Below are 14494 nucleotides of genomic sequence, written 5' to 3'. Positions count from 1 at the left end.
CCTGTGTGGAAACATGACACAGAAATGCAAATAGACACAGCCCATAGGTCCAAAGTTCTGGTGTCCGAGGCTCATTTTAGAACCATATTTATGGTGATCTAAGCAACAATTAACAACACTTCTTCACTACAAATTACACCTTTCCAAATAAGTATCTGAACACCATCTGTAACAAAAGACAGAGAAAGAAATGATTGTTATGAGTGACAGTGACAGATCATCCTAAATAGATGAACGAAGTGCCAATAAGACGCCAGAGCTGATTGTTTAGTCTGTCCGAGGTGCCGTGGGTCTAACCTAAAAATACCTCAGTGAAGGGAGGTGACCTCTTGATAACCTCAGTGATATGTTTGCTGTTTGCTGACCCCCTGACTTATCTATGTTGGGCGGTGGCTACTAAGCTTATCAGTAGAGGGTGGGTTTCTTCACTGAGAGCTCTTCCTCTTGTCTTGTGTTTGTCTCAAGTGCCATTATTTTTAGAAAAATATTTAGTTTTGATAATTACCTTAGGTGTTTGTTCTTTTTGTTTCACTCATCACAGGTCTTGTCACTTCTATATCAGTGTCTACAAGTGTATTCACTTTTCTTCCACTAAGTTTTGACTTTGGGGCCTGTATTTTAAATAGTTTTTCTAAAGTATCTGTTTTTCGCTGTTCTTAAGAGGAAACGCTCTGCAGTTCAGCTAAGAAGTAATGCAATTGTTGGGAGGTGACACAGTTTTGAATCATTTAGGTGATATTGCAGAGGCGTGAGCTCACTTTAGTTGTATACTGTAGTCTTCCTACCAGGTTCTCTGTTCAGTGCATTATTTAACGGTATTACAGAATAGTTACTTATAATCAAGAAGAATATATTGAACCATGTGTGTGTGTGTGTGTGTGTGTGTGTGTGTGTGTGTCTTACAGGAGCAGGCGATAGCTATGACAGTCCTGTTTGCGACCATCCTGGGTCCCTCTGGCTGGGTCCTGGCTCACCTGGAGGACTACAAGAAGAAGCAGTAAAAGAAGACGAAGAAGATGAAGATCAAGACCACCAATACGGTCCAGATGAAGATAACGGGGCCAGTCAACCCGCTCACTTTTCTTTGCGTTTGCAACTGATGAGACAAGATGGCAGTTTTCTCTTTCAAAGTTGTTTCTGCTCTTCTGACCTGTGTTCATGCCCACTTGGGCACCTATTAACCCTTTTAAAATAAATACATGTTCAGTGTAAAGAAAATGAGGCTCGGTGTGCATGGTGTTTTTGCTCATGACTAAAATGGTGCCGAAGAACATGATCAGTGCTTCATTTGAATTTTTTTTTCAGTTAACCTCTTAGGACCTGGAGTCCACATATGTGGACATCTTTTTTTTCCCCAAAAAAAGATTGTATTGATCATCATAATGACAATAATAAAAACAACAATGATAATAAAATTTTGAATAATAATAACAATAATAACAACAACAACCATATAAACATATACATATAAGGTAAATATAAAAATATAAAAAACATAACAATCGCATATTAGATTTCATCCATTTATTATGTTTATTGGTTACTCCTTATCCGAAATAACTAGAAGAAATCTAAAGTACAAGCCCAACCAAAGCTCAGGTCTGAAGGGGTTAATGGATCAATCATTAGCTTGCAGAATGTTAGAAATACTGATTCAAGATTCAAGACCTTTATCACAAACACAATTATACATATGATGCACAGTGAACTGTATTGTGCACTCTGTAGGCAGACTTTGATGTGCTGTAGGACCAGCTCCTCAAAGCATCTCACAATGAGAGCTGTGAGGGCTACAGTATAGTAGTTGCTCAACTTGCTCATGACAGATTTTTTGGCTTTAAAAAAAATGTATATACGTATTCTGTTAACGGTATAAAATGGAAAAGCTGAAAAAGTAAGCAGAAAAGCAAATCATCGCATTGGCGAAACTGGGACCAGAGAATGGGTCCTCCCAACATTCCGTTAGAACTGGGAAAGCCTGTTTGATGAGAGAATAAATGTCTTCAAAAACAAAATGAGAGGTCCAGCCTCCTACCAACATGCTTAGGATTGTGCACATAAACATTAAACTTGGAGTCTACTGTTATTTCAGAGAAGTTGGATTCACATTTCGGACACATGTCAGTGCATTAGCACGCAGTAGAGGTGTGCTCCTGCAGCCAGATTCTACTGACCCTGGATGTGTGACAAGGGGCACTGTTGAAACATCCAGTTTTGACCTTGACAGAACAGTGCACGTGCAGAAGGGAACATGTGGGTTTGGACAATGGCACAATACTTGGCAGAGTTCAATGTTCCATCACAGACAGCGAGAAGATCAACACCAGCAGCACTCATGCATCCCCAAACCATGATACTGCCTCCACCATGCTTACCATTAGGTACTGTCCATGCTGGAGATAATGCTTCATCTGGTCTTCTGCATACCCTCACATTAGCAGGAGGATGATAAAGCTGGAAACTGAACTCATCTGGCCACAGAACCTTATTCCGGTTCCTGGTTGTCCGGTTCTTGTGTTTTTGGGCTCAACAACGCTGGACTAACCTCTGTCTGTCATTGCTTCTTGACAGCCTTGTAGGACCCTAATCCATGATCTAAAAGTCAGCCAGGTACAGTGCAGGTGGAACACTGGACACCAGTTTGGTTTGACCACTGCTGCTGAAGCTCCTGTGATGTCATTTGGTGGTTTTCCCTGAACATTCGGATCAGGATGTGGCCATTTCTTGCTGAAGAAACCCTTGGATCTTGGTTTGTCCTCCAAGCTGTTGGTTTGTCTGTATGAGTGAATCCAACTGCTGAAGGACTGCATCTGCACTTCCTGGCTGCATTTTCAGTTTTTTAACGGCTTTTTTTAGGATTTGTTTAGTATTTCGGCTGTGACTGTACTAACAGAAATTGCACTTGAAGACCTAAAGAGTGATTATTAATGCCACATTTCACAAATGCATGGGGTGTCCAAAAATGTTATTCCATTACTGTAATTCTGAATGTATGTCTAATTCCAAGTCCCTCAAACAATCTATTGAAGCTGTGTGAGAAAGTGAAGACCAGCCAAGTGGTCTTTGTTCTGACTGTTTAAAATTCAACCTGGTCCTGATAAAGATAGTTGTATAAGTACATACACTCCTATGCACACAACACACACACAGTATAAGGTACTGATTAACTAGCAGCTGCTGCTTATAGCAGAACTCCTATAGCAGCTGTACATGGAACATGCTGTTTTACACTGTACTAATGTAGAGACATTTACCCTTTAGACTGTACAACTTCATCTCTGTCATTTAGCATCTAATTTCTAATTAGATTTAAACCACTCAAATTTCCCAGTTGTAATGTAAGACATAAGTTTATGTAAGCTATAAAACATGCCATGCTCAAACCACAGTTGAAAGAGTAAGCACAATAGATTTAGTGCCCTCGGTTGTGGCCCTAATTGCTCTTTCAATCTGCTTTTCAGCAGTTCTGTGCGACCAGAGGGGGGACACCAATAGGACCAGACTCAGCGTTAATTCTCCTACACCTGGACACACCTAAGCAGCAGAACTGCATGAGTCCTCTTGCTGACAAGTGACTCCAAAGGTTGAGTCTTTGTCTCTGTTACTGTTTGCAGTACAAATAGTATAAAACATGACTTCATAATTTATCAAAAACTCCAAACATTTAACTAGACATAAAAGCTTCATTCAGACAATAGGAGACATTCCAGTTGTTTAGGGTGACCATACGTCCTCTTTTGCCCGGACATGTCCTCTTTTGAGAGGATGTCCGGCCTGTCCGGCCGGCGTTTATAAAGTCCTTCAAATGTCCGGGTTTTTGATCTTGACCAGCTTGAGCGCGTCACAGACCAGTGTATTTATCATTCACGTTGAATTGTTCCTTTGGAAACACGCTCTGAGAGGCGGAGTTTGAGCCGAACCCCAGAACGCTCCACACTCACTCACTCCTCGCAGGCTGACAGGCAGGTAGGCACACTGCGAGAGAGCACTCGAACCGAAAGAAAATGCCGAAACGCAAATGTCATTTCACTGATGAAATGCGAAAAAAAGTACCCCTGTTTTCGTCCGGGTCGTGTCAAATGGGAGGCAGAATGTACAGTCTGCAAAGCTGGAACTTATGTCTCTGTAGCTAATAAGAAAGGGAAAAAGAAGGAAAAAAAAGGACTGTTGACTTGAGGCATTATTTCTATATTTTTTTCATTTGCCATTAGACACATTATTTTGAAGAATGGGCTAACTGAACATTGAAGAATAGGCTACCTCTCTTTTTTCTTTTTGTTTAATTTTTTGAGGCATTATTTCTGTTTATACATAATTGATAATTGGGAGGTTATTTTGAAGAATGGTACTCTACCTCACTTTTCCTAACTAAGGTGTAAGTGTCAGACTTAAGAGAGATGATTATTTCTTATTTTGTTAAACATCTGAATACATGTGTTCCTACACAACTTGAGTCAATAACTATTAAAGACTAGAGCAAGCCATATTTGTATGTGACTGATTATATTGTTTAGGAGAATTGCTTTAAATGAATAAATATAGTATTTATAAAGCAACTGTTTGTGAGTGTGAGTGTGAGTGAATTCAGAATATCTGTTTAACTGAGTTTGAAGCACAGAAAACCCCCTGACCCATGGAAAACCCCTAAAAATTGGGGGGGAGACTTCTTTTCAGAGAAACAGTTATTGCACCAGAAACCTTTACCATCTCCAAACACAAGTCAAAGTAATAATACAGGTTAAAAGAACGCATCCAATATATGAACACTCCTAAGAACATTTTAAAACAGTTTACAAAATATAAAAATATAATCAGTTCCTTTACCATAGGTTAGTTATACAGGTTTGTTGGCATTGTGCCAATGTCTTTCTGGAGAAATGGTCAGTGTTGCTGCAGTTGCCAGTAGTTACCACTAGAAGGCAGAAAAACATAAAGATACACAGATCAGGCATAACATTATGACCACATGTTGTGCTGGTCCCCCTTTTACTGCCAAAACAGTCCTAATTGTTGAGGCATGGACTCCACTAGACCACTGAAGGTGTGCTGCGGTATCTGACAACAAGATGTTGGCTGCAGATTCTTTAAGTCCTGGAAGATGCAAGGTGGGACCTCCATGAATTGGACTTGTTTTTCCAGCACATCCCACAGATGCACGATTGGATTGAGATCTGGGAATTCAGAGGCCAAGTCAACACCTCAACCTTGTTGTTGTGCTCCTCAAACCATTCCTGGACTGTTTTTGCTTTGTGGCCCAGCACATTATTCTGTTAAAAGAGGCTACAGCCATCAGAGAATACCATTTCCATGAAAGGGTGTACATGGTCTGCAACAATGCTTAGGTAGGTGGTGCATGTCCAAGTAACATCCACATGAATGGCAGGATTGAAGGATTCCCCGCAGAATGTTGCCCAAAGCATCACACTGCCTCTGCTGGCTTGCCTTCTTCCCATAGTGCATCCTGGTACCATGTGTTCCCCAGGTAAGTGATGCACATGCACCCAGTCATCCACATGATGCAAAAAAAACTTGATTTATCAGACCAGGCCAGCTTCTTCTATTGCTCTCTGATCGGGTTCTGATGCTCACATGCCTATTGTTGGCACAGGGGTCAGCATGGTCACCCTGACTGGTCTGCAGCTATGCAGCCCCATGCACAACAAACTGCAATGCACTGTGTATTCCGACACCTTTCTATCAGGACCAGCTTTAATTAGTTCACCGATCTGAGTAACAGTGGCTCGTCTCTTGGATCGAAGCACATAGGCTAGCATTCCTCCCATGTGAATCAATGAGCCTTGGCCCCCCATGACCCTGTCGCTGGTTCACCATTGTTCCTTCCTTGGACAACTTTTGATAGATACTGACCACTGCAGACTGGGAACACCCCACAAGAGCTGCAGTTTTGAAGATGCTCTGACCCAGACTCTAGCCATCATAATATGCCCCTTGTCAAACTTGCTCAAATCCTTGCGCTTGGCAATTTTTCTTGCTTCTAACACATCAGCTTTGATGACAAAATGTTCACTTGCTGCCTAATATATCCAGCCCACTAACAGGTGCCATGATGAAGAGATAATCAGCGTTATTCACTTCACCTGTCAGTGGTCATAATGTTATGCCCAACTGGTGTACATACAACTTAATATTTTAGCTGGAATATTTTATTTCATGAAATATTAACGACTGAGACCTTGTTCATTCTGTGGAACTCGGTGGAACACATTCATCTCTGGAATGTCGACAAATACATGTGGAATAAATGATTTTTAAAAGTTCTGGCATTTCTAGAGTGACATCAGATGTGTGTGTTCAACTTCACACATCACCTCTTACAAAATACTGCAAGAACATGTCAGCAGTCAGAGAGTTCCTTGACACGAAGTTCTCTCTTTTCAAAATAAATTAATGGAGGGTGTCTAAATTATGACTTTTTAATGGAAAGGAGGTTTGAAATAAAACAACATTCTAGTTTGGAGGCTAAAGTATTAGGAATTCATCCTAGTATAATGTAAAACAATTCGACAAACACAAAGAGAACAAAGAACAATTTAATCAAAGGATCTGGCAAATATGCAAATGCAAAGGTGTGACAGCACAAGTTAGAGGGTGGGGAGCAAAAGGTGTACTATTTCTTCATCAGTGCCCTGGATGGACATGACCAGCTGAATGTCTACCATCTTCAGCAAGCAGAGAAGTGGGATAACACTCAATAACTTACAGATGTGTGGCATTATGCAGTGAAAACTGTTCACATGTTTCAATACCGGCTTGTGATTTTTCATCCATGACTCTTTATCATTTCAGACACAATGTGTACATGTTTTTTTGTCTTGATGTTCTTTAAAGGCACTGTGTGTTGGTACAGCAAATACTTAATCCTTATGGTTAAAAACGAATGGATAGAATTGAATAAAGTATACATGCTGTGTTTATATTTGTGTTCTGTATATTTTCAAAATTTCTAAGTTTTCATTTTCCATTTTCCTTTCCTGGAAAACAGACCTGGGTTTTGTACTAACAAGAAGTTTGTGTAGCTGCTTTCATTAGTGTTACTTAATCAGATTTTTGTGCTCAGACTTAACATTTTCTTGCCAGTTTTATCCTACTGCTTTAAGTAGCTCCACGGTAATTTATGCAAGGATTTTAACCCCATCTGGATCTCTATAGTTTGTAAGGTCTTCACCCAGCTATGAGATGACATGCTGTAAAACTGGTGATCTATAAATAAAACTGAATTGAATTAATGTAAAGGGCAGGGTTAAACTTAGTTTGAAACAGTCCACCCTGTTTGAATGGACAGTTACTGGCACCTACAACAGTTCACATAAAAGTACAGGGTGACACAAAAAAATGGAACTTTTTAACAATCCAATAACACCAAGAGTGATGGAAGAAAAATATTTTATTCATAGTAAGTGAAACCTTAAAACATGCCGTTTAAGAAACAATGATGGAATTTTCATTTTTTTTAATGACTTCCTGTAGATGGCGTCCTCCTGTACGAATGCATTCTTATAATCTACCTGGGGCTATCTCAAGAGTAAAGTGTACACAACTCGACCAAGAACTCTGGATGAGTTAAAACAGAGAATTCAGGAGGAAATTCTCAGTATCCCAGCTGAGATGTTGCAGCGGTCAATGAGGAATCTCAACAGCAGATGTCAAGAATGCATTCGTACAGGAGGACGCCATCTACAGGAAGTCATTTTTAAACAAATGAAAATTCCATCATCGTTTCTTAAATGGCATGTTTTAAGGTTTCAGTTACTATGAATAAAATATTTTTCTTCCATCACTCTTGGTTTTATTGGTTGGTTTAAAAGTGTTTTTGTGTCACCCTGTATTTTCTCTGACATTTTTTCTCTCAACACAAGACAATGATTTGGGAGCATGTAATATAAAGTAATATACCTTGGAAAAGCTGTGAAATTCTACACCCTAAACATTTTGTTTCTCACATCCAAATGCATTTAGACACATGCCTTAAAGGCATTATGGAGGATGTTTTTGTGGTTTGTCTGATTCACATAAAATGAATATACTGACCTTTAGTGGACTTGTATGTATGGTTTCTAAAAAAAATAAAAAAAAATAAAAAAAACTGTGGACATGGCAGGACCTGAAAAACATCAGCCAATCAATGCGCTCGGACCGAGGCGTTTGCTTTGCTCCCTTTCCTGTCAATCAAAAATCTTCCGGCTCAGGCCTAGTTACGTAGATTACATACGTCTTGGACTTACGTGTTTTCTGTATGTGTTGCTTTGGTATAGCTTCGTAGTTAGCTGGCAACTTGTTTTGCTCATCTTTTTTTACATAATGGCAGATAAAGATCCAGGGGGACCCAGCCGTAAAAGGCAACTTCACGAGGGCTACGCAAGTTTCTGGAGGGGGGCGTTTCTTCGTAAATGTTAAGAGGGGGGAGGTTAGAGGGGGATGAGGGAGAGGTTGTATGTGCGCATGCGCATGCTACGTTCAAAGTCGTAGGAAATTAAATCTCCTCTAATGTCTTTAAGGTCCCAGTGAGCACAGAGCCCACCCAGCTAACAAGGATTGCAGTTACTTTGAATGGCAAAGTGCTAATCTCCTGATGAATGCAGACAGACATTCTTCATAACCTACAGCATAAAAGCAAGGCCCGTTTAAATATATAGTTTCTTTTGCATCACAACACACACTGAGCTTTGAAAAAAATGAACCTCAAATGCTAGTTGAAATTATAAACAGCATTTAAAACAAATTTACAGAAGAAATGGAGTAATGTTGTCCTTATAACCTAACTGTGTTCTGCTTTCAGTCCTCATTACATTCTAAACATGGCTTTGTTTCTGAACTAAAGTCTATCTAGTAAAGTACAGGACCCAGATAAAGAACCGTAGCCATCTTTGGTTTGCCATTTAAAGAATTCCTTGAGGGAGTTATGCAGAAATCTGCCGCTTGCTCCCTCAGTACTTTAGCGAAAGTTACATGTGTTTCCATTCTTTTCTCAAAGCCAGTGTACTGTGGATCTTACCAAAATGAAAATAAAACTAGTCAACCAGCCTCTGAGTAACAATGCTGTTAGTATTAGCATACAGATACAGCTGCAGCTCAAGCTGAGATGTCAGGACAGCCAGTGTTGCTGCACAGGATGAGATCATTATGGCAATAAGAGAGGAGTAAAAAAACAACAACAAAAAAAACAGTGGAATGCCATGGGCAAAATAGCGTATTAAGAAATAAAATACATCCTGAGAAACAAGACCTGTTTTAGAGGTGACAGAATGTAATTTACCCAAACTCTGCTCCTCAGACTCAAGCAGAGTTTTTGCGTATAGCTGCCTTTTGTTCCATTCACGATGAAAGACAGATTATTGACTGAGTTAAGCTGGCAGCTGCCCCAAACCCTCAAACGCCCCAGTTTCACTGTGTGGTAGTTGCTGTGTGGTTCTGTGATTATTGCATTTGTTTGGTATCATACCATTAAGTCACAATGTGCAGTCAATTCAAATTGTATGGGCTTGAAGACGATCCTTAAAACTGAATCTTATTTGAAAGCTTCTACTTACAGAGGGACCCTGCAGAAGCTTTCAGTTGATATGAAGCTTAGAGTGCAAATCAAACATGAACTAACTGGGGGACCCTGTAGCTAGGTAACTGAGTCCCGTTCATTGTTTAGAGAAGACGTCTGCCTTAACTTCTAGAGAAGCAGATGGAAGTGTTAACAGGTGCAGTTTTTCATTAAGACAAAGTTACAAATAAATGTGAAATCAAAACCAAAGTCACAGTTAAACATGACTCCTTTCATATGTTTCTGTCCAGATCAGTGCATTTCTAGAAGCTTAAATCATTACCAAGTAGTAACATTACAGGAAGCAAACAGTATCCCTTGCAAGTCCGTCTTATTTTTTTTTTTTTGCTGCCTATGTTAGTATATGAAATGTAAATGCATATACAAATTCAAAAGCAGCCTCAGCTACCAGAAGCAACTAAAAGCAGTCAGTAAAGATTATGGGAATTTAGGAGTTTATTGAGCCCATAGAAACCGCAAGAAAATACACATCTGTTGACGCATAGTATGCACATTTAGTGCAGAAAAATAAATTAGCAATACATATTTGGTCATAAAGATTTAAAAGCCACAAAGACTTTGAAATAATTTAGAATGTACATACATATCCGTTCTTTGCCACAAAATGACAAACTTGAAACATACTATCATTCAAAGAGAGAAAAGAAGAGATTAAAAGCTCATCTGTTTTCTGGGTTTGCTTAGCAACCTGACCAGCCTGGAGCCACCTTGTTTCAACCTCTGAGCAAACAAACAAACAAACAAACAAACCAAGATGAGGTAAAGAAACTCTGAAGTCCCTCTAGGCTGCATTTGCAGGTCTGTGGTCAGGACGAAACACACAGGTCTATAAGACCCTCTTTGCTGTATTCCGGTCTTCACTAAATTACAATATGAAACAGAAGTGAGTACACTCTTGCTAAATATCACTTACATGTCAAATGATTCAAAATTCTATCACCTCTCAATAATTGCATTATTTCTAGGTTGAACATTAGGGTATTTGCTCTCTAAAATTAGTTCTGTAAGTAAGAATACAGGCTCCACAGTAAGGACTCATGTCTACTTAGGTCATTTCTGACATCCAGCTTAAATATATTTATTTTTGGTCCAATCCTTCTCTGCATGGAGGACACCAAATTTCTGCAGAGATGTTTGTCATTCTCTCTGCTGGCTGGTAGGGTTGTGTTGCTGTGTCTTTCTTTAAAACACCACCGTTCTATTGGATTCAACTCAAGTGTCAGTTTCCGTTTGAATTCTTCCGACACACACACAAGAACATTCTTGTGTTCTCAGTTCATTTTAGAACCATATTCATGCAGTTACCCTGATTGGAAATCATAGGAGTACCAGTTTGTTGCCTTGAGTTTCTACTTTGGAGTCTGTATTTTCAATGTAGTCTTTCTAAAGTGTTTGTTATGATTATTCATTAGAGGTAATCGCTTACTGTTCAATTTACAAATTATGTCATTTTTGAAAGGTGACACAGTTTTGAGTACTCCCTTCTGTTGTATATTGTATCTAAGAAAAACAAAGAGAATCATGTATATAACTATGACAACAATAATACACGGAAAGTCAGACTTGCAATAATTTGAACGAAAAAATCCGAGGAAGAACAAAGAGGGGCAGTCAGGGAAAAATGTCGGAGAAAGACTGCCCTGAAGATGAACACCACTTTGGAAGTCAGAAAATAGAAAGTAAGGCCTCAAGAGAAAAAGCAAGAACCTTGCATATAACCATCGTCTTCCCGTTTCTACAGTAAATCAGCCATCCAGCTATTCTGTCTCTGCACTAACATGGAGTCAAACTGTTGGAGTTAGCATAAACAGAATAGCACACAGACACACACACACACAGACAGACACACACAGAGCCCCTGAGAGAGGTTATTGTAAACCTACTGCTAACCTGCAGCTGTAAATCCTGGCGACAAGGAAGAACAGCTGCCTTCACAACCTGCATGAATAACTGAAAACATATTAAGTGCTTACTTAAGGTTTTTACTCAACTTCGGAAAGACCTGGGGACACACTGCTGGGGCTGGTGGCTTATACTGTACGTAGTGTGTGGTCGTCCTGTGATGCAAACACAGCACTGGTTGCAGCACATTCAGTAAATATCAGACAGACGGCTCAACAGGAAGTCAGAATGTCCAGTACTGCATAACACACGTTCAGGTTACACACAGCTCTTTCCTTGATAGGTGAAGGAAATCCACGAGGTGCGTCACTAGGACATGACATCACGTGCCAGGCCAGACTGGTTTACATGAGTCCAAGGATTCACCAGGGATCTGGCCCTGCACCATGTTCAACTCAGGTCCTGCTAACATCAGGTCCAGCCTGGTATGACTCAGCACTGCTAGAGAGTGGCAAGTATCCTGAGGAATGAGATGATGAGGACACAAAACGACTGTCCGACACCAAAAACAAGAGCCTCCAAGGAGATCATCGTCTTCCCCGCTGCCTTGTAGACACCTGCGATGGCTGCACCTGAAAATGTAAGAAAACAACACAAGGGTTTAACAGCTGTACTGTTTAGTATGAGTCATGCTTGAAAAGCCAGTGATACTTTTTAAGCTTCAAATGAGTGCTTCAGAGGGAGGGAAGGACCAACTCCACCAGAATAACAAGTCATCTTCAGCAAAATGAGGTAATCGAGCTACATCAGTGGCATTCTCCCAGTTATTAATTTATTATTATGTCATTAATTAGCGGTTCAACTTAATAGTTTTAAACCACTCATAAAACATGTATTTAGCATTGTCACACCATATATTGCTGTTGTTCTGATCCCACACACGCACACACACAACTTACTAGTGAGGACTCCCCCAAAACTGGTCCCACGATGCCCATGAGGAGGATGGCAATCGGCATGAACCGGGCCATCTTGTGCTGGCGCAGCGTGACAAGGGAGAGCAGCGCTGCAGGCAGGTGAAACACCAGAGAGGAAACCGCTGCCCAAAGAAACACTCCATACCACATCTCTGGACAAACACACAACTCTGCTGTCAAACATCTCTTCACACCAATCAAATCACAAGTCATGTATTATTCAACAGCACTACGAAGCAACTAAATGACATTATGCAGTTATTGATTAATCTGATTCATGCTCACTGGAATGTCCAAAATAAGTTTGCAAACATACCTGTGACAAATGAAAGGGAAAAGCTTAACAAACATGGATGCTTAAGGAATTAACATAGCGATATATACATACACACACATATAGCTATGAGAATATATATAAAATGCTCATGGATGCTAAATTCACAAGTGTTTGAAACACAGTCACTAAAATGCAATGCATCCTAATATACAGCAGTAGACAAAAGTTTGGACAGACCTTCTCATTCGATGCTTTTTATTTATTTGTAATATTTTCTACATTGCATACTAATACTGAAGATTAACACTTTTTTTGTTTACAACATAATTCCATGTGTTCTTTCATAGTTCTGATGTCTACAGTATTCATCTACAATTTATAAAATAATTAAATAAAAAACACTAAATGAGAAGGTGTGGCCAAACTTTTGACTGGTGTTGTGAATATATAAATATATATATATATATATATATATATATATATATATATATAAGGAGACCGTATACCCCATTACTACTGTAAGCAGACTCACAATCACAGTAGAATCCAGTCTCTCATAGACCACAACGTACACAAGGTTACATTGGTGCTACATATCTGGCAGAATAATTAACTGTACAGAAGCCAGTATAAGCTGGGTCTTATTATATTTTTAGATGTTTATTTTGTAGTGTGCGTTTAGCATCTTAAAAGACACATTTCTATATAGTTGTTTTTGCTACTGTCCCGTTTACTACGCGTATGTACAGTATATGTAAGAGCATTTTTAGACAGTGTTGTTTTTTTTTAATTAACTTGTTGCCAGTATATGGACAGTAAAGCATTTTCTTGTTTCCAAACCCTCACAGCAACAGGAGTAATAGCTCAAATATATATACAAGTTTCAAATTGTTGATTGAATGTACTAAGTCTTATATAATACCACATGTTTGTTAAGCATTGCTTTAACACTACTACACTAACCATTTAGATGAAGCAGGAAGTTAGCTAGCTTCACTAATCTCCAGTATTTATACAATGCTACCTTGTACACAATAGCAACCAGGAAATAACCTACAGGTACACACCAGAGTGAAGCACATTTAAATGTACCCTTCGATACAAGAAAAACAAGACGGGATTTCAAATGTTTTACAACATTTGAGTCAAATATTTTAGCACAGCATCAAAGCACCTATAGCTAACGAGCTACTACATATTTAGCCCACCTGAGAAGTCGCTCAGAGATGTATCGTTGCCTCCGCGTGTGCCGTTTCTTCTGGGCACTAAATTCAAACCGAGTATTTGCTGGACAAAGCCTATCTCGTTATATCGATCCTGCATGTCTCACACAGATAGTGGACACTGCATGAGTGAAAGATGGCCGACAGACGCTTCAAACCAGGAGAGTCGCGCAGGCATTTGCCAAATGTCGATCTTGAGGCAAACTAGCATCCAGATAGCTTAGCTAGCAGTCAACACAACTTGTTTTGACGTGGAATGAATTTGAGCCCTGTGTTTGTCTGTCAGGCAGTAGCCTGGTCACACAGGATATTCAGACCCCGTATTTGCAGGCAGTCGGCCTTGCTGTGTTGAAAGCCCTTTAATTTCGGACTGGTCATCATTTTTTAAAATCTTTATTTAGCTTTACAATATACAGTAATCATGAAATAAATCAATAGCAATAACATTAGGTTAATATTAATAAAAGAAAACAAAAATAAAACTAAATAAAAATAAGAAAGTAAACTAAAGACAGAGAAAGGAAAGGAAAATAAAGGGGAAAAAAAGGGGAAATATATGTATATATTCATACACATACATGCCAGGGGGAGTTGGAAACAACAC

General features: G+C 39.4%; 1 protein-coding gene across 1 annotated transcript; it reads right to left on the bottom strand.

The window, feature by feature from the left end:
• Positions 1 to 9988: 9988 nt before the first annotated feature.
• tmem170a (transmembrane protein 170A) lies at positions 9989 to 14206 on the bottom strand. The gene is given in 4 exon segments (XM_022198614.2): positions 9989 to 12045; positions 12373 to 12393; positions 12396 to 12542; positions 13876 to 14206. Coding segments are annotated over 4 exon segments (414 nt in total). The 5' UTR covers positions 13991 to 14206; the 3' UTR covers positions 9989 to 11914.
• Positions 14207 to 14494: the final 288 nt, after the last annotated feature.

The sequence above is a fragment of the Acanthochromis polyacanthus genome, chromosome 8, assembly GCF_021347895.1.
Source record: "Acanthochromis polyacanthus isolate Apoly-LR-REF ecotype Palm Island chromosome 8, KAUST_Apoly_ChrSc, whole genome shotgun sequence".
NCBI classification, from domain to species: domain Eukaryota; kingdom Metazoa; phylum Chordata; class Actinopteri; family Pomacentridae; genus Acanthochromis; species Acanthochromis polyacanthus.
Note: the sequence above shows the minus strand (reverse complement) of the source record. Positions and strands in the feature narration are given on the sequence as shown.